At 34.9% G+C, this 23,477-nt stretch overlaps 2 protein-coding genes across 3 annotated transcripts; one reads left to right on the top strand and one right to left on the bottom strand.

The window, feature by feature from the left end:
* Positions 1-4,688: 4,688 nt before the first annotated feature.
* On the bottom strand, positions 4,689-11,282 carry LOC106103028 (calmodulin-like protein 4). The gene is made up of 6 exons (XM_013282663.1): positions 11,172-11,282; positions 11,063-11,093; positions 6,518-6,631; positions 6,315-6,406; positions 5,578-5,685; positions 4,689-4,903 (listed from the first exon to the last, which is right to left on the bottom strand). The coding sequence occupies exons 1-6, from the start codon at positions 11,172-11,174 to the stop codon at positions 4,802-4,804; spliced, it is 450 nt and encodes a 149-aa protein (XP_013138117.1). The 5' UTR covers positions 11,175-11,282; the 3' UTR covers positions 4,689-4,801.
* A 361-nt stretch (positions 11,283-11,643) lies between these two features.
* Positions 11,644-22,510, top strand: LOC106103026 (solute carrier family 25 member 44). 2 transcript variants are annotated; one of them, XM_013282660.1, is made up of 9 exons: positions 11,644-11,846; positions 14,762-14,817; positions 15,031-15,135; positions 16,104-16,255; positions 16,901-16,990; positions 17,755-17,880; positions 19,278-19,461; positions 21,347-21,474; positions 22,297-22,510. In XM_013282660.1, exons 2-9 carry the CDS (start codon positions 14,814-14,816, stop codon positions 22,489-22,491), a joined length of 984 nt encoding a protein of 327 aa, XP_013138114.1. In that variant the 5' UTR covers positions 11,644-11,846; positions 14,762-14,813; the 3' UTR covers positions 22,492-22,510. The 2 variants fall into 2 exon arrangements, with proteins under 2 accessions (XP_013138114.1, XP_013138113.1); XM_013282659.1 differs by having other exon boundaries at positions 14,762-15,135.
* The last annotated feature ends 967 nt before the right edge of the window (positions 22,511-23,477 follow it).

The following is a 23,477-nucleotide window of genomic DNA, read 5'->3' as shown; positions in this document are numbered from 1 at the left end:
ATGGACCGATTTGTATAGTCTTTGGTAGTACACGTACGATGTACTAAAAGTAATATTACTCGGCACTGTACTAAGTAACGTTACCGAGGCTTCTGTTAATCGGACATCGGCATTGTGTTCTCACAAATCTGAAGTACTAAATGTACTAAAAGTGTGTACTAGTACGTTTTCCCAATTGTACTAGAACGGTACGCACTTGCAGATGTCCGATTATGCCCAAGACTATTTGGACGGGACTTTGGAAAGATGGTAGAAGGTAGATGCGTGGGAATGTTATATATGACTTTTTTAAATCCGCGCTAACGAAGTTTGCAGGCGACAGCTTGTACACAATAACTTACTATTCGGACGTATGAATAATTTATCAGTTCTATTTAAATGTATACAAGTGTCAACGCAGTCGATATCTACAATATAAAGGGTGATTATATACATTTATACAACGACCAATATTTATACAGCACTTTTTAATAATTCAATGTTATGTGATTTTTATATACAGGATGCTTAAGAAATAAGCAAATAATCTATACTATTATAATAAAGCGTAAACACACTTCTTTGTTGCCTAAGATGTCAGCATTTGCAGCATATATTTGAATAATTTATTTTTAAATAAAAACCCCTACACTTGCGACAAGCTTTAGGCTATTTTCACGTTATCAAATTTAGAGGGTAATTATTTTGTATAAAACCCCTAATATGGGAATAAGATCATAAGTTGCCAACATCAAGGAAGCAAGATTGTCATCATGTCATGTCATGTTGACATTTGTAATTGATAATTTGACAAATGTAAACAATAAAATGAAATTCTCATAATTTCACGCGGATGAAGTCGCACGGGAATAGCTATTGGTCAAATAAGACGCTTGCGTGAAGATAATTTTCTACTTTTCTCAAACACCCTGTATATAGTCTTATTTACAATAGATTTAGTATGTTCACAGTGTTCTTGTACTAATGTTAGTTTGTTTGCGTGTATATTTGTCACTGCAGTGCCTATTGTTAGGTTTCACTTTAGTATATTTAAAATCATCTTTATCATCATCATCTCCCCTGTCTTATCCTACTCCCGTAGGGCGCACCGGGTTTTCGTCCTCCAAAGCACTCTATCATCCGTCATCTCAGTCATCACTCTCTTCTAGATCATGTCACCTTTCACGCAATCCATCCATCTCTTTCTATGTCTACCTCTACCGATGTACCTCCACATTCATAACTAACATCCTTCTTGTCACATGCGATTCATCCCTTCTCATAACATGCCCATACTATAACCTTTTACTCCTTATTTTTTCAACCACTGGGGCTACTCTCAAACTTCCTCTAATATACTCATATAGAATGTATTTTAATAAAACTGTCTATATTCAGGTGGCGCTTGCTTGTATTCTACATTATGATATCTGTATCTATACATGTAATAAAATTGGAGTGTCTGTTTGTTATGTCGAAAGAAAAATATCAATTTTCGGGAAGATGTATTTGAGTTGCTGATAACGAAAATCGAGTTTTAAATTTTTTTGTCTGTCTGTCCGCAAGCCGCGTTTGTTCCGGGTAATCTCCGAAACGGATTGGCCGATTTTAAATAAACTCAATTTATTTAACCTCTAGTCGTCACCAGCTCACTATATCTCCCCACTGATTGGCAGTCAACCCTAAGTTAGTAATGACCAAGGGCGGACCCAGCTTTGGCGCCAGGGGGGAGTCACATAGTCATGGTCAAGTCAAGAGCTTGACAAAATGTGTAAATATATTTTGTCAAGCTCTTGACCAACCAGCTCAGAGGGGGGTCATGACCCCATGACCCCCCCCCACTTGGATCCGCCGTTAAGGGTGACTAGGCCATAGTCAACCACGCTGGACCAGTGCGGTTTGGTTAACTTTACACATATCTTTGAATTTCTTCGCCGATATGTGCATCACGGTGTTTTTCTTCACCGTAAGAACGTCGGGTAAATTATGTACATATGAAATTCGAAAATTGAAAATCACAGGTCCAGCGGTATTCGAACCCAAGATTTGTAGATTACAAGTCAAGTGCTTAAACCACTGAGCCACAGACGCTCTCTATACATAGTGCCAATACATGAAGGTCAAAGCAATAGTCAATTAAAACATATCTTTTGTATGTATTTATATGTAAATTCAATAGAAATGAGAAATAACAAAAGTTACCCTATTCAAATGTATACATCATCAACTTGCCCTTATCCCTTACGGAGGGTCGGCACAGTATGTGCTGCTCTTCCATACATCTCTATCAGCCGTCATCTTACTAATATTATAAATGCGAAAGTTTAGATGGATGGATGGATGTTTGTTAGCGTTTGTAACCTAAACGGTTGAACGGATCTCCATGAAATTTGGCACAGGTTTAGAGCATAGTCTGGAAGAACACATAGGCTACTTTTTATCCCGGGAATAGTTACGGTTCCCGTGGGATTCATTAATTTAGTTTTTCAATGTTTACTCGATCATTCTGCAACGGTTCAACATATCTTATTGAAATTTGGCACAGATATAAAACAAAGTCTGGGTACACATGGGATAAGGTTCATCTCAGAGAAATGTCCGGTTCCCGGGATACGTAGCTTTTGTTATTTATATAGTTCGTATGTTTTCAAACACCACGCGAACGAAGTCGCGGGCAACAGCTAGTATATAAATAGATTATACAAATCTATACTAATATAATAAAGCGTAAATACACTACTTTGTGGCGTTTGATGTCAATCATAGCGTATTTTTAAATAATCCTTTAATAAAAAGCCTTACACTTACGACACGCTTTAGGCTATTTTCACGTTATTAAACTTAAAGGGTAAATAAATTGCAAATAAACTTTCATATGTGAAAGGGACCATATACGTTGCCAACATTAAGGGACAAAGGTTATGGTAACGGTAATTTTGACATTTTCAATTGAGAATTTGACAGATGTAAACAATAAAATAAAGGTTTCATATTTTAATCTTTATCTATACTATTATAATAAAGCGTAAACACACACTTCTTTGTTGTCTAAGATGTCAGCAATTACAGCATAATTTTGAATAATCCTTTCTTTAATAAAAAGCCCTACACTTACACGCTTTAGGCTATTTTCACGTTATTAAACTTAGGGGGGTAAATATTTTGAATAAAAACCCTAATGTGGGAAAGAGACTAAGATGGTACCAACATCAAGGAAGCAAGGATGTCATCATGTCTTATCATTTTGACATTTGTAATTGATTAATTTGACAATTGTAATCAATAAAATAAAATTTTCATAATTTCATGCGGATGAAGTCGCACGAGAACAGCTAATGTACAATAAACGACATTTTCAGTGACATGTTTGTTAAATTCTCATTTCTATTAATTTACATTTATTTAACGCATATTTGTTGAAATATTATTATTTTTAAAATGAATAAAATTTTAGGTTAAAAAATACATCAAATTACGAGTGTCAGAGTGAGATAGATTCTTAGATTCTTTGTTACGTGTTTGCGAATTCAAATTTAGTTTAGCTAATCTGTTTGTTAATTGATTTTATATAAGAGTGGATATAGCTTTATATAGGTTTTATTGTTAATTCTAGCACTGAAATGTGTTTATAAAGAATTTGTAATAATTTAGCGATCGGACCACGTCATAACTAGTGCCATATCAAAATATAGAAATGTTATGTTTGAATACACGATTTAAAATTAAAATTTGTTTTTTCTTTTAACAGCGGTAGTGCCCGCTTTAACATCTTAGCCCTGCAGGGCACGCCCCCAGTAATACCACGACCACAGACAGGCGTGAAGTGGAAACAATTCCGTGTTTCGTCTGATGAGTGTGGTGCCGGAGGCCTAATTTAAGTCCCTTTCTCTTTACCACCCTTTTCTTATAAAAAGAGGATGGGAAGAGGAAGTGGATTTGACAGTGGAGGAGATGCATAAGGGGAAATATCCTCTTTATGTGCGTCTCCTCCTCCGTCTGATAAGGCTAGGCATATGTCTATGGGCAGCGGTCACTTCGCCATTTTGGCGATTTCAGGTGGCCGTTTGCTCGTTTGCCACCTTATGTTATAAAAAAAAAACCTATATCATACTTTATACTAATATTATAAATGCGAAAGTTTAGATGGATGGATGTTAGAGTTTGCCTAAACTGCTGAACGGATTTCGATGAAATTGGACATAGATGTAGATAGTCTGGAAGAACACATAGGCTACTTAGTTTCCTTTTATAATTCCACGCAGATTGAGTCGCGGGGAAAAGCTAGTTAAAAAAAGATTGACCGATTTATGGCCGGTTTCCCAATTACGGTTACAAGACTAAGGGTCTGTCCCACCACTGGAAGAGAGGGTCAGATAGCTTATGACGTCACTGTCAGATAAGGTAATAAAATCCGATATTTCCATCACATATTTTAACCGTTTGTTATCAGACAATTTACAATTTGGTGGGACAGGTCCTTATTTCGAAGTTCGCGGATTTCCCTGACAGCACGCACACGCTAAACCTTCATAATGTATCAACCAATGTTACAAGGAAAGAAATATATAAAAATAAAACGCCATTTTTCATATAAAAATTTATTTCAATAATTTATCAAATAAATAAATGGAATGCAAGTCAAATAATAAGAATAATTGAATTAACAATTCTATGTCTATAAAATATCATTTTTTTTTAAACTTGTCTTGTCATGTGTCAAAACATGTTGGAAAGGGGATTATGTTCCCTTATGACAGTGACGTCATAAGCTATCTGAGGCTCTATCAGCCAGTTGTGGGACAGGCCCTAAGATATATTAAATTCAGTAGTAATCAGGGACAGGTGCGCAAGCGATTTTGACAAAATCTTCATATCGTACGATTCCATTATTGGATACATTCGCCTCTCTAAATATATTATCCACCTGAAAAAAAAGTTATACTCTGGTAAAGGTAATTTTTAGCCAAAAGGCAATACGCATTTGACGCCAAATTGGACCAAACTTTTTAAAGTATTATTATAAAAACATACGTACTACAAAAACAACATACTATTACTATAAAAACATACGTGTAAAGAATTTGTTTAAAATAATATGATTTAGTGGCGAAATTACATAAATTCACTCTTGAAGTATTTTACTGTAAATACGATATAAAAAATTGACTTAAAAATAAAAAAATAATGAAAAGAATCATTAATTACCACTTATTTGTACCAGGAATAATAAAAATGAATCGACTTTTGACTTTTTGACCTTGAGAAGCAATGAGATATTTTCTTGTTTTTTACATCGAAGTGACATCGGAGCGTATGTTATGAATGGAATATGACAATCGACGTCACGTGTCTCATGACAACTCCGGTCGCGTTTTAGTCGCACGAAAATGATCGTAATTTTATTTTATTTTTTTAGCTCAATGGTTGAATATTTTCGAGTCATTTTTTCTGGTTATTTTATAACAAGAATCGTTTAAAAAAATACATGCATATTCCATATTGCAGACCATAATTATTTGAGCATTTGAATTTTGACATTTACTAATGAAAGTTAGTGCTCTAAAGGGAGAAATAGTTGAATTAAGAAGATTTCATCACCTCCCGCTGTGACAATCCCTCTCCCCACTTCTGCAGAAGGTTTCGAAGCTGACGGGCGGGGACTACCCCCTTCTTGTCAGGGTCGGCTGCGCGGAATGCATTTACGACCTAAAATATTAACGTTTTAATTTCAAAAAGAAAGTTGAATTTGTGAATCTTACACTAATTTTGATCTTTCCACCATCTTATAAGGAATGGATGGGAAGGAAAAGTGTTTTAACAGTGGAGGCGTAGGAAGGGGAAATATCATCTTTATGTGCGTCTCTAAAAGGTAAAACGCATCTGCTATTGCGGATGTCTATGGCAAGTCGCTTCGTCATTTCGGCGGATTGAAGTGGCCACTTGCTTTCTGTCACCTTATAATATATTGCTTGAGACTTCGCCTGCTTGCATTCAATCTATACTATTATAATAAAGCGTAAACACACACTTCTTTGTTGCCTAAGATGTCAGCAATTACAGCATGTTTTTGAATATTTTTAAAAAAGCCCTACACTTACGTCATGCTTTAGGCTATATATTTTCACGCCATTGAACTTAGGGGGTAAATTTTTGTACAAAAACCCTAATGTGGGAAAGAGACCATAAGTTGCTGCCAACATCAAGGAAGAAAGATTGATAAGGCTTATCATTTTGACATTTGCTATTGATAAATTGACAGATTTAAACAGTTTTTATAATTAAACGCGGTAGAATCCGTATGCGAACAGCTAGTTTATAATATTAGTAAGATATACCTCATTTGGCAGATTCTCCGCACGGGAATGGATATGCATTACCTCCAGGAAGTCTGCAAAAGACATTTTACCACCTTTTCCTTTTAGGTAACCTGTGAAAAATTACATCAAAGTAACTCGGAGAGTCAATGGTTCAGTGTATTAACTTGAAATCTGAGTATAATTTACATATTTCGAATTAAGTAACCACCTATAAAACAAACCTGTTAACTCTTGTATAGTCGGACTCATCCCGAGGGATCGCATCACGACTGTCAGTTCGTCTAACGACGTAATCTGACCTGATCGGGCAAATAAGTAGAAACATTCCCTGAACTCTGAAATAAGATGACAATAAAATCTATGGTTTAAAAATAAACGTCTATGCCGGTATTGATTTATGCGTGAAACGAAACGCGCTTGCGCGGAAACAGCCTTGTACAACTACCTACATTAGACAGCACAATACAAATCATACGAATACTAATATTATAAATGCGAAAGTTTAGATTGATGTTTGTTAGAGTTTGTAGCCTAAATGACTGAACAGATCTGAATGAAATTCGACATAGATGTAGAGCATAGTCTGGAAGAACACGTAGGTTTTTATTTTTTTTTCAATACCACGCGGACAGCGTCGCGGGCGAAAGCTAGTGTATCATATAATCGAACTATCTCACCTTATTCTCTGAGTATGTATGCATCTACCCTCTATCCCCTTAAGAGAGTTAAAAAATGTAAGGCTGTTGCTCGCGACTTCGGCCGCGTGCAATTTGGAAAAATATAGTCTATTTTACTCACTAATAACGTAGCTTTTTAATGGTGAAAGAATTCAAATCACCCCAGTATTTTTTTTTATTTATTATAATTTTACAGATATACATTCATTATTGGGTTAGTAAAATTTGACTTAGTCTAAGTTAGTATTGTACATTTAAAATAGATAATATATATACTTGTGCACATGGACATTTACCCAGTGCTTATAGACTGGGCTATCCATGCGACTCCCAACCACCTCCAGGATAGTGTTGCGGCATTTTCAGTCATTTCAATCCATACAAAAATACAAGTCTTTCGAACCTAACAAAAAACATCGGCAGTACAAAAAAACCATTAAAAATATCAGTGAGATCAGTATTTGGGGCGTCGCTGGCATATTTGTACACCTAAAGGGCTGCAAGATCACCCTATTGATTTATGGTGCCGGTCAGATTTATTATAATTTCACACTATCCATGTTTAGGGAAATTTCCCCATATTAAGGGAAATTAATTCCTTTGTCTCATAACTTTAACCTGCATATAGTGCTTAGAACTTAGTAATTTCATTAATTAATAAATATAGAAATACGTAATAAGTATGATTGAATAAAAAAACACGTAAGAACACATTTTTATCAATAGTAACATTACGGTGAGACAATTCCGGGGTAATTTAAATAACTAGCAACACTACAGGTATCCCTGTATTGATCAGCAGTCCCGGCTCAGCTTCTTTTGTCCAGACGATAGCTTTGAATAACTAAAAATGATGACCTACAGATCAGTAAACTGATTTATAAATCCGCTCACTTTGAACTTGCTTAGATTTTTTATAAGGTGGTAAACGAGCAAGCGGCCATTTGACTCCGCGAATGACGAAGCAACTCTGGCCATAGACAATATTTGCAGATGTGTTGCCCTTAATTGATGGAGACGCTGCTTTTATTGTGGTAGAGCCCGCTTTAACAACTTCGCACGACATGGCTCGCCCGGTGCAATACCACGACCACAGAAGACGGGCGTGAAGCAATTCCTCGTACACTCTGATGAGTGTAGTACTGGAGACCTAATATCAGTCCCTTTCCTTTCCTACCATTTTAGTATACGAAAAGGATGGGAATGGAACGTGGATTAGACGGTGGAGGAGACGCATAGGAAGGGAAAATATCTTCTTTATGTGTGCATTGTAAATATGAGTAGCGATTGCTTCGCTTTCTCTGTGAATTCAGATGGCCGCTCGCACGTTTGCCACCTTAAATTATAAAAACACATAAAGGGGATATTTCTACTTCGTACGCATTCCTCCACTTTTAAATTTAATTTCCTTTCCCATCATTATGAGGCACATGTGAGTTGGAAGTCACTGATCTATAGCTCAGTTCACGCGTTGAGCCATGATTTGTTAATTCAGTTGTTTCCAGCTCAGTAATATCGCATACCAGTCGCTCTTTTACATCCCTGTGAATCGGACGTCTGTTAAAATGCGCGGCACTCTAGCACCAGCTCGCTCTTCCTTCCCCGACGATATAGACCTGTCTTCGAGGGCCAAATTATGGAAATCCATATGTAAACTGAGGAACAACGTCTACTACGTTCACAATCGTCTATTTGTCGACACCGACCTGCCGATGTCGGAAAAGAAGATGGAGCTTATGGTGAAAGCAAGAGAAGCTGTGATGATGGCAAATCGACATATAGAAGCTGTTCTCGGACGTCGGTTGTAATAAATTACTCTGGGAATGTTTAATTTCGCATAGCATTAATAGACTCACCAATTTGTTTGTTTTTAAACTGCTTGAAGTTTAATTCACACCCATACAAGAGTATGTAATGATGCAATTTTTTTTTTCTTGAATATATGTATTTACTTTCCACCATTTTTTATAAATTATGTATAAGACAGGAAAGTGGTTTGATATTGGAGATGCAAATGGCAATATCCTTTTTATGTCCATCTCCTCTCAGATTAAGGGTAGCCAAATCTGAATAGCAAATGTCTATGGGCAGTGATCGCTTTACTTACTCGGCAAATTCAGGTGACTGCTTGTGTCACAATATAATATAAAAAAAGGTACTGGCTCGAGGAATACAGGGCTGAAGAGACTAAATTATTCAAAACTAATGGCCAAAAGTGATAATTTAAACAGCTTATTAGTGGCCACAAGGTTAGAAGACTTTTGTACAGTTAACTGCTAATATGAACACACTAGCTTTCGCCCGTGACTCTGTCCGCACAGAATTGAAAAAAACAAATGCAACTAGCCTATGTGTTCTTCCAGACTATCCTCCACATCTATGCCAAATTTCATCCAAATCCGTTCAGCCGGTTATGCTACAAACATCCAGCCAAACTTTTGCATTTATAATATTAGTATAATATACCTGTAGCTAGAGTCTGATTTGAGGTGATGTTTACAGGTAGGAAAGAACAAATTATAATCAATTTGGTGATAAACTGGTCAGAGACTAAAAAAGGCTTAATTTAAGTCCCTTTCTCTTTAATACCATTTTCTTATAAGAAGAGGTTGAAAAGGGGAAGTGGAATTGACAGTGGAGGAGATGCATAGGAAGGGAAAATATCCTCTTTATGTGAGTCTTCTCCTCCGTCGTATAAGGGTAGGCAACGCATCTGCAATTGCGAATGTCTATGGGCAGCGGTCGCTTCGCCATTTTTGCGATTTCAGGTGGCCGCTTGCTTGTTTGCCACCTTATGTTATAAAAAAAAAGACTAAAAAAGGGGATTCTCTGTGATGTCACAAACTGACATGTGTGGAAAAGTTTAGATATCTATGGCTGCAATGATTTACTCACTATAATAAGCAATTTAATTATAATTTATAACAATTTTTGGTACACAATGGCCTCATATCCATAACTAGCAGTTGCATGTGTCAGTGTGTTAATTAAACAAAAGTGCTCATATTCCCACTCATCACTAACCTCCATCAAAAGAGGGAAAGTATAGATGGATGGATATTTGTTATTACATATCTTCAAAATGATTTAACAGATCTATCTATCTTTTGTGTTAATAGCGTTTCCTTAGATATTTCGCCAATGTCAAGTATATATAATACTTTAACACAACTAAGACATCTACAATATATTTACAGGAGTTAGTTGGAAACAGGACAGACAATCTACAGCTTAATATTATGGTTAATGAATGAACTAAGAATATACACAAAAGGGGAGTTCACAAGAGAAAGAAATTGAAATTTATTGAAAACAGATTAATAATTAACAATAAAAGTTATAACCAATTAAAAGATAAATACAAATAGTGATAAATGTGATTGATCTAGTGATGCCCACACTAGGCAATGCCTGTATCGTGGGCATCGAAACAGCAGGAAAAATATTTTTATACAATAATAATTAAAAACCTACGCTTACGGCGTTTCTGTATTATAATGAATTTATGAAAAAAATAAATAAATATGCAAGATGATATATGACATATGTATAGAATAAATAAAATAAGATGTAACAATAAAACTAAGTACTTGAGAATAAATAATATATATTATAAATTATAAATATCTGTGTTATATATATGTATGTATGCAATAAATATTTATAAACGTCCTAATAATCAAGATTACTTAGAAATGCGGAGTGAAGCGATTTGAGATCAATGGGGCGAGGAATATCAGGAGGATTTAACAGATCTCGATTAAATTTGTCATATATGTAGAATGTTTGGATGATCTACAGTTAGTCCTACATCTATGACAATTCTTCTTTGAGTGTCGTAAAAATGGTGTTTCTGAACGAATTTTTTATTATTGGAGAGTTAAAAACAATTTTGTTTTCTCGTCGAAATAAATTACGACTCCAAAAAATTCAAAACAAAGAAAATGAGATCATTTCCAGTCGTTTAAAAGCGATTTACTAAAAATTTATCATAATTCGCTATTATAAAGTATAACCGAAAATCATAATAAATAGCAACAGAAAAATTTTCTTAAAAAAAATAATAAAAAACTTTGATTTGTTACTTACCGTCTATGTCTTGTTCTTTGAAGTAACGAGCCTGTAAAATTTATTTAATTTATAGACAATATTTACATCTCACTTTAATTAAATTTAAATAAATAAGAAAAATCCTTACCATTGTATAGCAGAAAATAAAAGAAAGGATATGTGATGAAGTAAATAATTAGATTAATAAATAAATTAAAGAAGTGAAAACTTTGGAGAAAGTTTTGACGTTTCAAAAACTTTAGTGACACATTTTTACGTTTCTTTATACGACTTCTAATATGCCCTTGGATTTTTTAACGGTTTAATCATTAATAAAAATGTTAAATGCATTTTCTACATATGAGAAGGGTGTGAAAATATGCAAAATACACAAAATACACTCTTTAAAACTGAACACATCAATATCATCGAATGTATTTTATTTAATTAATAAGATTATTGAAAACAGGGAAAAACCTGAACAAATTGATATAATGGTTCTCATTACATAACTTTAATTTCTACATTTTTACTTGTAATTGACGTGAAAAATGTAATTTAAATAAAATCTGAATAACCCTATAAAATCTGTATTTTTTCACACTCTGTGGTAAAATTGACACTAAGTCAAAAAAGATGGAAGAAAAGCAATCAGCTGACATCGCGTAATGATAGGATCGTGTAAAATGTTACATTTTCCATAGTTTAGTGATTCGTACTTTGTAAATTATTACATAAAACAATTTAGCGACTTAGGTAGTGTCTAAACTCTGCTATACGATATAAGTGTGTGTTATTTGACCATGGATTTTGATTACATTTGGTAAGTTAATGCTTACGCAAGCCTATTTATTGTATTTATTTTTATTTAATTAAAACTTTACGGATTCTATTATCAATGTTAATGAATAAGCTTGATATATTTTCATTTACTATTATCTTTATCGTTGTATATTTATTGTAAAATGCTAGACAAATGCAAGTTTTTTTTATATTCGCTTAGTCAACTAGATTTAAATGGAGGTCAATTATAAAGTGTATTAGAAAGATGTATTAAGAAACCTTATCCGTTCCCGACCTTTGTTACCTATTGTTATAATCACATAATATCACCAATTACATATTTTCTGCTTGTAAGTTTAAATATAAATATATTTAATTGAAAAATCTTTATAATGATTTGACATGAAAAATTCCATTTCCTCATTTAAATCATCATGATTAATATACAGTAGAACCTTGATAAGTTGAAGTCCAAGGGAAACATAAAATATTTTAAGTTACAGAGGTTTTAAGTTATCAAGGGTCTATGTTATAGAGGTTTTGGGCTCTGATGGAAAAGGGAACATATTATTTTTTGAAGTTATAGAGGTTTTTATGCTATCGAGGTTCTACTGTATTTCAATACAGGTAGTAAATTATCTTATTGCAAACTTGTTAGTCATATAATTTTGCTCGCAACTTTAACTGTGAGGTATTAAAAAACGTAATTAGTACCCTATGTTTTCTGGATTATTTTTCACATCTAATTTCAGTGATATCCATTCAGTTATTCTGTAGATATATAGTAACAAACATCCATTTGTACAAACTTGTGCATTTGTAGTATTAGTAATTGTGTTGACAGTGGTAGTGCCCGCTATAACATCTTAGCACGAATGGGCCGGCACGCCCGGTGTATTACCACGACCACACAGAAGACAGGCGTGAAATGGAAGCAATTCCGTGTTTCGTCTGATGAGTGTGGTGCCGGAGGCCTAATTTAAGTCTCTTTCTCTTTACCACCCTTTTCTTTTAAGGAGAGGTTGGGAAGGGGAAGTGGATTTAACGGTGGAGGAGATGCATAGGAAGGGGAAATATTCTTTTTATGTGCGTCTCCTCCTCCGTCGTATTAGGGTAGGCAACGCATCTGCAATTGCGGATGTCTATGGGCAGCGGTCGCTTCGCCATTTTGGCGGATTCAGGTGGCTGCTTGCTCGTTTGCGACCTTGTGTATTAAAAAAAAATAGTAATTGTGTAAGGTTTAATTTCTATCTCCAGAGTCCAAGGGCATCTCTTAAGTAACTATAGAGTATGTTACCATAAAGATATAGTTTGCCACTTACTTGAATATTTTTACTCTTTGATCATTGCTAACCTCATTTTTTTGCTCTTTGATCACCCCTCATTCTATTCCTCAGCAATGTACTAATATTATAAATGTGAAAGTTTAGATGTATGGATGTTTCTTAGAGTTTATCTTAATGGTTTTCGTCTGTCAAATATCTCTATCATCTGTCATCTCAGTCACTCCTTTCTTGATCATGTCACCTTTCACTCAATACATCCATCTCTTTCTGTCTACCTCTACCAGTGTACCTCCACATTCGCGAATGCGATTCATCACTCATAACACATATGCTAACCTTTTACTCCTTACCTTCTCTACCACTGGTCTACTCAAACTTCCTCTAATATACTCATTTCGTATCGTTAAGCTGTTATTAGAGGACTCTACCACTGTTAAAATAATTGCTATGTCCTATCTTATTCAGACAGACTTGATTAGTTATTACGATTCTTATCAGATATAATAGATATAAGCTACCTTCTGATAATCTTAATGTTATCATTTAATCAAATTGTTGAACTAATCTCAAGGTAAAATTGTTTTAATATATTATTAATACTAGTTTTTGCCCGCGATTACATCTGCATGGAATTAAAAAAACAAAAGTGAGTAGCCTATGTATTCTTCCAGACTATCCTCTACATCTGTAACAAGCTTCGTTGAAATCAATTCAGCTGTTTAGGCTACAAACTAACAAACATCCATCTAAACTTTTGCATTTATAATATTAGTATGATTAGTATGTTATGAAAGTTTAGATGGATGTTTGTTAGAGGTTGTAGCCTAAACTGCTGAGTGGAATTCAATGAATTTTGTAATAGGTGACCATAGTCTGGAAGAACATATAGGTTACTATATTTTTGTTGTATTTCTACATGGATGAAGTCACAGCTGAAAGCTAGAGATTATTAGAAAGATGTTATACATCTGCAACACAATATATACTTTACCTTTGTATTACTCAGTATATACTCTAACATACATCTCTATCTGAATATCTGAAATCACTGCCTTTTCTAGCATATTTTTATATATCATAAGGTGGTAAACGAGCAAGCGGCCACCTAAATCCGCCAAAATCGTGCAACAAAGGCTGTCTAGACATTCGTAATAGCAGATGCGTTGCCTACCCTTAATCAATGGACGATGAGATGTACATTAAGAGGATATTTTCCCTTCTTATGTGCCTCCTCCCCCGTTAAAGGCACATTCCCTATAAATGATGGCTTTTCTTATAAGAAAAAGTGTGGGCACGAAAAAGAATTAAAGTTAGGCCGGCACACTCATCAGACTGTACGCGGAATTGCTCCCACTTCACGCCTGTCTTCTGTGTGGTCGTCTACACCAGGCGAGATGACCCTGCAGTACAAAGATGTTAAAGCGGGCTCTACCACTAACAAATATATCCTCTGCAACATACTTCAGTGTTATTTATTTATTTATTGGAAAGGTACACCAATTGCATGCTCAAAGTTCACAACCAAATTAATATACCGTATACAATGAAAAACAAAGAAGCAGAAGAACATAGAGATGACAGGCGTACACAGCGCTCACAAAAAAATGATGTTTTACTTTTTAATAACAAACGGTTACTTCTTTATATGATTTTTTTTCTATTCTTTCAGCCCAAGACACTTGGAATGAAACAGCCATGGAAGAGTTGGAAACCAGAAATATATGTGTAATATATAATTATTCGAAAGTATCATAATTAAAAAATCTCGTAGTGAAAATTCTTAGTCTAGTCTGTTGAGCGTTAAACGTTTATTTATTTATATAATATTCCAATATATGTTATGTATTTAATACATTGAACACCAAAGATTAACAGTATTAGATGTAGTTTTTTGGTGTACATAAGGAGTTTATAGCCCAGTGTATATTATTATGGCAGCTACAATGGTTGAGTCACCCCCGCCTCACTTGATAACCACAATTGAATGGGATATGATGGACAAAACCAAGTTTTTTCCACTATACACATTGAGTAGTTTTACAGGTAAGAAATATTAATATATCTAATATATAGTTAATTCAGAAACATTTACAACAAATCTAAGTAATACAGTAATCCTCGATAACAAACCTCTATAACTTCAAAAAATAATATGTTCCTTTTCCATCAGAGCCCAAAACCTCTACAACATAGACCCTTGATAACTTAAAACCTCTATAACTTAAAATATTTTGTGTTTCCCTTAGACTTTAACTTATCGAGGTTCTACTATATTATAAATGCGAATATTTAGATGGATGTTTGTTAGAGTTTGTAGCCTAAACGGCTGAACGGATTTGGATGAAATTTGGTATAGATATAAAGGATAGTCTGGAAGAACACATAGGCTACTCACTTTTGTTTTTTTTTAATCTCACGGCGATTGTAGAATTAAAAAAGAAGTAAGTAGCCTATGTATTCCTCCAACCTATGTTCTACCAACCAACCAAATTTCATTGAAGTCCATTCAGCAGTTTAGGCTACAAACTAGCATACATCTAAATTTACGCATTTATAATGTTAGTAAGATAAAGTATTAAACAAGCTTGCAGCCTGAATTCGCTGAAAAAGCGAAACAACCGCTGTCTATAATCCTCAATTGCTGTGTAGCCTATCCTTAACCAATGGTGATACGTAAAGAAGATATTCCCCCTTCCTATGCATCTCTATCGTCAAATCCATTTTAAGATTCACTCTTCCATTACAAGTAAAGAGTGGGAAGAGGAAGGAACCTAAATTAGGCCTCCTGCACCACACTCAAAGACTGTATGCGGAATTATTCCCACTTCACGTCTATCTTCTGTGTGGTTGTGGTATTGCGTAGGACAAGCCATCCCTACAGTGTAAATGTTAAAGCGTGCTCTACCACGATTTGACTACCGGAATTAATTCCAATTTTGTGTATTTTGTGGGTGACTACAGATACTAACATTCTAGAATATTCTTTTATATATTTATTTTACCATTTACAGTACGTTGCGCCCTCTATCCGTTGACATTAGTTAAAACTCAAATCCAAGTTCAGCGTAAAAAGGAGGCCTATAAAGGTGTGACGGACGCAATCACAAAGATCTACCAGAATGAGGGAATCTCCGGGCTTTATAGAGGATTCTGGCTGTCTAGTGTAAGTTTATGTTTACAGCGCCATCTAGTTTAAGTGGAAAACTGTAATATGTAAAACAACGCCATCTATCTCAAGTAGATGAAATGATGTAACATTTAATATAGTGCCATCTGTTAAATATAATGTCAATTATTTTAATCTTTAAAACATTGTTTACTAATCTATAGTTTGTCTACTTATCTATTGTTATTGATAGATAAACTTATGAATTAAAAAAAACACTGTTTTCTCCAAATAATAATGACCCGCAGAACCATTACAAATAATGAGAGTAAATAAATGTTTATTACTACTACAGCCGTACGTAATCGAATTGGATTTCGATATTATTTCTGCCATCGCTAAATTCTCTACACTGTAATCAATACTAGAATTATCCTCTAAATTAGTTAATAAGAAAATAATTAACTTTATTTGATTTCGATAATTATTTAAACCGAATATCGATAGTTCATAATTGTTCGCTGCGTGTTTCGTCACTACGATACCTGTCTATTAAGTTCGGCATTTGCCTTCATACAAATTGAATTCGATACTTCATATGCGTCATTTATCAGACTAATCTATCTTATTTAGACACACTATAATAGATTATTTCTAGTGTATTTTCTATGTTAATTAATCTTCTTTTATTTAAATTTTCAGTTTCAAATAATATCGGGCGTTTTTTATATAACGACATATGAAGGCGTAAAGCACGAACTTGGGAAATATGACATCAGCCCTAAAGTTAAGGTAGGGATTGCTTGCTTTTAACATTCATCCTCATCTCCCCTGCCATAAGGCAGTTAGGTAAACAGAACAAGCCAAGGAAAACATCTTGATGCACATATCTGTGTGGAAATTCAAAGATATGTGTGTCAACACGCAATGCAGGTTGACTATGGCCTCATCCTAACTTAGGGTAGGCTCCTCAGTGGGGACGTTTAGTGGGATGGTGATGATTGTATAGTAGTCTTGGGTAGTACAAGTACGATGTACTGAAAAGTAGTACGATGTACTAAAAAGTAGTACGATATACTAAAAAGTAGTACGATGTACTAAAAAGTAGTACGATGTACTAAAAAGTAGTACGATGTACTAAAAAGTAATGTTACTCGGCACTGTACTAAGTAACGTTACCGAGGCTTCTGTTAATCGGACATTTGGCACTTTTAGTACACTACACGATATCGCTGTTCGCCTCTTCATTGTTTGATTTGATTGAATATTTGCCAGATTGAAGCATCCTATGATAATGAGAATCAAAAGTGGACAAAATTATTTATAACTTAAATTTATTTTCGCTAATAACATGTTTGACCATGCTTAAAATTTGATGTGAATATATAACCCTCGTTATATTCTATTCATGTATTGTTCTCACAAATCTGAAGTACTAAAGGTACTAAAAGTGTGTACTAGTACATTTTCAAAATTGTACTAGTACGGTACGCACTTGCAGATGTCCGATTAAGCCCTAGACAATTGTATAGTCAAGAGACTATTTGGTTTTTCAGTCGTTTATTGGCGGTGGTTGTGCGTCGATGGTAGGTCAAACTGTGATTGTACCGTTTGACGTTCTGAGCCAGCATTTGATGGTATTAGGACTGGCTAAAGGCAGGCCCGGAGCTGCTAGGAATCCGGTATGTTATTTTAGTAGTCATAATTTGTCTTATTTCCCCTTTTTATAGGTTTTTTTAAATAATATAAGATGGCAAACGAGCATGCGGCCAGCTGAATCCACCCCTACCCTTGCCATAGACATCCGCAATTGCAGATGCGTTGCCTAACCTTAATTGACGGAGGAGACGCACATAAAGAGGACATTTCCCCTTTCTATGCGTCTCCTCCATCGTCAAATCCACTTTTCCTTTCCATCCTTTCCTCTTAAGAAATTATGGAAAGGGAAAGGGATTAAAATTAGGCTTCCGGCTAAAAGTAATTAGGTAAACTAGCTTTCGCCTGCGACTCTGTCTGGGTATTAAATAAACAAAATCAAGTAGCCTATGTGTTCTTCCAGACTATCTTCTACATCTATACCAAATTTCATTGACATCCGTTCAGCAGTTTAAGCTACAAACTCTAACAAACATCCATCTTAATTTTCATATTTATAATATTAGTATGAAATTTTTTGATGTGATTGTCACGTGTTTGAACAAATCGTCGTCAATCTTAAGCGTTCTTGTTGAAACGAGCTGTTGCCCGCAAACTTCGTTGGCGGAAAAGACTACCCGTTACGCCATTTTGACAGCGCGGAATTTAAAAAAAGCAGCCTATAAAATGCCCGTCTCTGTCAGCTATCCCCCAGTGAAAGTCCGGTCGAAATTGACCCAGTCGTTTCGGAGATTACCCGGAACAAACGCGGCTTGCGGACAGACAAAAAAATTTTAAATGCTTTTTTCGTTATCAGAAATACCTCTTCCCGAAATCTAGAATTTTTTTGTTGATATTACAAACAGACACTCCAATTTTATTATATGTATAGATAGATAAACTTTTATTTAAATCATCATCTATACATGTATTTTTGTCTGTATGTTCGCAAGCCGTGTGTGTTCCAAGTAATCTAAATGTCTGGGCCTATTTCGACCGGACTTTCACTGAAGGCGACATAGACATACTATAGGCTGTCTATACTATTATAATAAAGCGTAAACACACACTTCTTTGTTGCCTAAGATGTCAGCAATTACACCATATTTTTGAATATTTCTTTTTTTAATAAAAAGCCCTACATTTACGTCACGCTTTAGGTTATACATTTTCACGCCATTAAACTTAGGGGTTAAATATTTTGGATAAAAACCCTAATATGGGAAAAAGACCATAAGTTACTGCCAAAATCAAGAAAGAAAGATTGCTAACGTTTGTCACGTCATGTCATTTTGATTGCTATTGATTGTGACAAATGTAAACAATAAAATAAAATTTCTCATAATTTCATGCGGATGAAGCCGCACGGGAACAGCTATGTATCTTAACAAAGACAAAGTCGCGGGCAACAGCTAGTTTAAATCATGTGTACCTTTTATTTCAGAAATTAAATCCTTTAGGTATAGATTTAGATAAGCGTATATCTAAATCGGCTTTAGCGCGCGAAGTGGCGCGGCGCGTGTATCGTGCGCACGGCGCGCGCGGCTACTACCGCGGGTATGCCGCCTCGCTCGCCGCGTACGTCCCCAACTCCGCGCTCTGGTGGGCGTTGTACACCGCGTACCAAGGTCATTGCGGACGTTACGTAATAGTACAATCGGGGAAATACGCGGTGTTCCGTTTATGTCTAGTATTAAAACTCTCTTGTAAATAAATGTGTGTCTAATTTAGATTAGTTTGACAATTCATTTCAAATTTAGTAGGGATGGGTTTTAAAATCAGTCATGAATTTTGATTTTCTAATCTTATCGAATCTAATCGATAGATTTATAGTTATAACTTATGATAAAAAAACACTGTTTTCTCAAACTAATAATAACCATAACAAATAATGATAGTAAATAAATGTTTATTACTACTACAGTACGTAATCGAATTGGATTTCGCTATTATTTCTGTCTGCGTGTTTGTTTCACTACGATACCTGTCTATTAAGTATGGCATTTACCTTCATACAAATTGACTTCAATACTTCATATGCGTCATTTATCAAACTAATCTATCTTATTTAGACAAACTATAGTAGTTGGGATCATTCGATGATGAAATAAGCCGCCAGAAAAATTACTTAAAACCCTTATCCACTAGTTACGCTACCTACTTTATTGGCGTCGTTTGATATGTCTCTTCACCTTTTGCCCTTCAACCTCTCTCTGTCACACTTCCGTTCCGTTCCCTGCCACGCTAAAATACATTCTCACATATGTTAAAAAAATCGGGCAACACAAGATCGGTATAACAGTGGTAGAGCCCGCTTTAACATCTTCGCACTGTAGTACTCGCCCGGTGTGAAGTGAAAGCAATTCCGGGTAGTCTGATAAGTGTGGTACAGGAGGCCTAATTTTAGTCCCTTTCAAAAGAATAGTATATCACAAACTATCGCACAGATACATTTATAAGCTGCATTGTATTGGTTTTTGTCGCGTTTCGTTTAAATATCCAAACTATTGTAGCTAAAACGAACACCGTCAATTTTCCCGATTGTACCTTTTTTTATTAACTTATATATCATACTATAGGATATGTTTTGACGCTTTGATTTAGGTGTGAAATTAGAATATGTAAAGCGAGAAAGGGACAAAAATACAAGCCAATAACAAAGTAAGGTTGTTCGTGACGGTAATTGTTAGCCAACGGCAAAGCACTTGTCGTCTGACTTCTTATGACATTTGTAACGGAAAGTTTTTGAAATGTCAACAATAAAATAAAAAACTATTTAACTACGACGTAGACTTTGACTCCAAAAATCAATAAAAAAATGGGACCTACCTGCATTACCTTTCGGATAAAAAATGAATTATCAAAATCGGTCCACAAGCGGCGGAGTTATGCCGTAACACACATTAAAAAAAATAAAAAAAAAACATACAGACGAATTGAGTACCTCCTTCTTTTGGGATGTCGGTCAAAAACTTAATACAGTAGAACCTCGATAAGTTAAAGTCCAAGGGAAACACGAAATATTTTAAGTTATAGAGGTTTTAAGTTATCAAGGGTCTTTGTAGAGGTTTTGGGCTCTGATGGGAAGGGAACATATTTTTTGAAGTTATAGAGGTTTTTATGTTACCGAGGTTTGAGTTATCGAAGTCTTACTGTACGGAAACAAATACATTAAGTTTTGGAGATATTTAGTAACTAATATCCACATAGATTTCCCCTATTTTGACATGTTGACATGAACAGAATATTTTATTTATATACAGGATACATAATATTTTATGTAATTCTACACAAAAAAAAACCAGCCTACCCGCTGACAAACCAATTATATGGTTTTTGCGTGGCCATATTTGTGCATATTTTTTAATTTGTGTCATGTAATTATTTTCAATAAATAATAATAAATATTTGTCGTATTGCCATATAAAAAAAATAATCTATCTATACAGGGTATATTAATTTAAAAATATATTGTTTTAATATTTAATTATATAGTTTTCTTTTAATTTTCAGATGAATTGTTAAAATTAAGTCCTGCTTGGATATCACATTTGTTCATACAATGTGTTGCGGGAACTTTGGGAGGATTTACTACGACAATACTGACAAACCCACTAGATATAGTAAGAGCTAGGTTACAAGTAAGTTTTTTTATATTATCATGTGCCAAACGAACAAGGCCACAATGGCGAAGTGACCCACATTTGTAGAATCGCTGCCTACCCTTAATTGAAGGAGACATATCTATACTTTTATACTAACTATTTTGTTGTCTAAGATGTCAGCAATTACAGCATATTTTTGAATAATTCTTTCTTTAATAAAAAGCCCTACACTTGCATCACGCTTTAGGCTCATTTACGCTTTTAAACTTAGGGAGTAAGTAATTCGGAAAAATCCGTTATGCGGGAAAGAGACAAAAACTACAAGCCAATAGCAGAAACGTTGCCATGGTTACCAAAATCATCCAATAACAACGGCCTTTGCTTTGTCGACCATTTGAATTTTGACATTAGCAATAAAAGAAATGGATTCTAAGCAATAAAATACAGTTTTTATAATATCATGTGGATGAAGCTGCAAGGGAGTAGATAGTATTAAACCGATTTTGATGAATTAACTAGTATTCAATATTATATTTTACTTTGTAAAGTTATATAACTGTAACAACGTAATTAATTTTACTCAAACCATAACTGCCGCCGGAATGGCGCGCTATAATACGTCAGAATGACATTGACAGCTGTCATAGGGATGGGACGTATGTGTGTTACCGATTTTTACTTAACGGTAGTATGAAATCGTGTCTTTTTTAAAACAATTTATTTAATTGATGCTATCGTCAGGACTCAGGATCGCGCGCCAATCTAATTCGTCTAATAACATTGACAGCTGTCAGAGATGTGACGTTTACGCCAATAACCTAGTGTTGTGCCAATTCTATAGCGCTGTACACTTTTCAGGTGGAAGGTGTTGGTTCAATGCGTGAAGTATTCAAAGAGCTTTGGCGGGAAGAAGGTCTAATAGGTCTGTACGCTAAAGGTCTGTCAGCGCGGCTGGCGCAGTCCGCCTGCTTCTCCTTCTCCATCATCCTGGGATATGAGACTATCAAACGGTTCAGCGTCAACGATGAGTTCAGGACGAGGGTTAGGTGGTGATAATAAAATTGTAAATTAACATATGAAGTTTTATTTGTTTCTAACACTATTAGTAAGAGCAAGGATTGCTTCCTCAAGATAATCGAAAAAAGATATTAAATTTTTGATATTATTATTATTGGCAACACTGCCTCGCCATAATAGGAATCACTTGCTTCGACCAATAGCGTTACGTTTTAGAACTTGGCGAGGGAGTTTTGAATCAGACATTTTTTAATGATTACATTACGGGGCTAGACGCATATAAAAAGGAGATTTCCCCTTTCTATGCGTCTCCTCCACAAGTCCGCTTATTCCTCCCATCGTTTCTTAAGAAAAGAGTGGAAACGGACTAAAATTAGGCCTCCGGCTCCACACTCATCAGACTACGCGGAATTTTTTCCACTTCCCGCCTGTCTTCTGTTTGGTCGCGTTGTCTGTTGCGAGCCCTACAATGCGGACAAGTTAAAGCGACATCTACCACTGTTAAATAAGGTTTTAATAATAATACTTTGAATAAGGGGATATATGCCAGTAAAATATAGTAACTGGCCCCAACTTTTGGCACTTGCCAGCTCCTTACGACTAGGCCTTGACTACTTCGGCGATACTTATGACTAAAGCCATAGACAATTTTAAAGTAAAAATTCCTGTTCACTTGAAATGTTGAAAATATTTGTCGTCTAAATTGTTATCTACCAGTGAGCATTTACAATATTTTTTTATCTTATCCTATCTTGAAATGTACACAAAACTGGCCTCAATTTCTTAACAATATTATAAGGACTTTATTTCTCCCTTTACTTTCATAGATCTTTATTTATTATTTGCTTACGCCCGCGACTCCTTCCGCGTGGAATTTTAAAAAAAGTAAGTATTGTTCCGGACTCATTAACATCTATGCCTTTCATCGATATCCGTTCAAAAATTTCGGACAAACTATAAATATAAAACTATAAAATAATAGTATGATAGCGGTTTCCCGCGATTTCGTTTATACATTAGCT

This window comes from Papilio polytes, unplaced genomic scaffold, assembly GCF_000836215.1.
Source record: "Papilio polytes unplaced genomic scaffold, Ppol_1.0 DF823879.1, whole genome shotgun sequence".
Taxonomy (NCBI): Eukaryota; Metazoa; Arthropoda; class Insecta; order Lepidoptera; family Papilionidae; genus Papilio; species Papilio polytes.
Note: the sequence above shows the minus strand (reverse complement) of the source record. Positions and strands in the feature narration are given on the sequence as shown.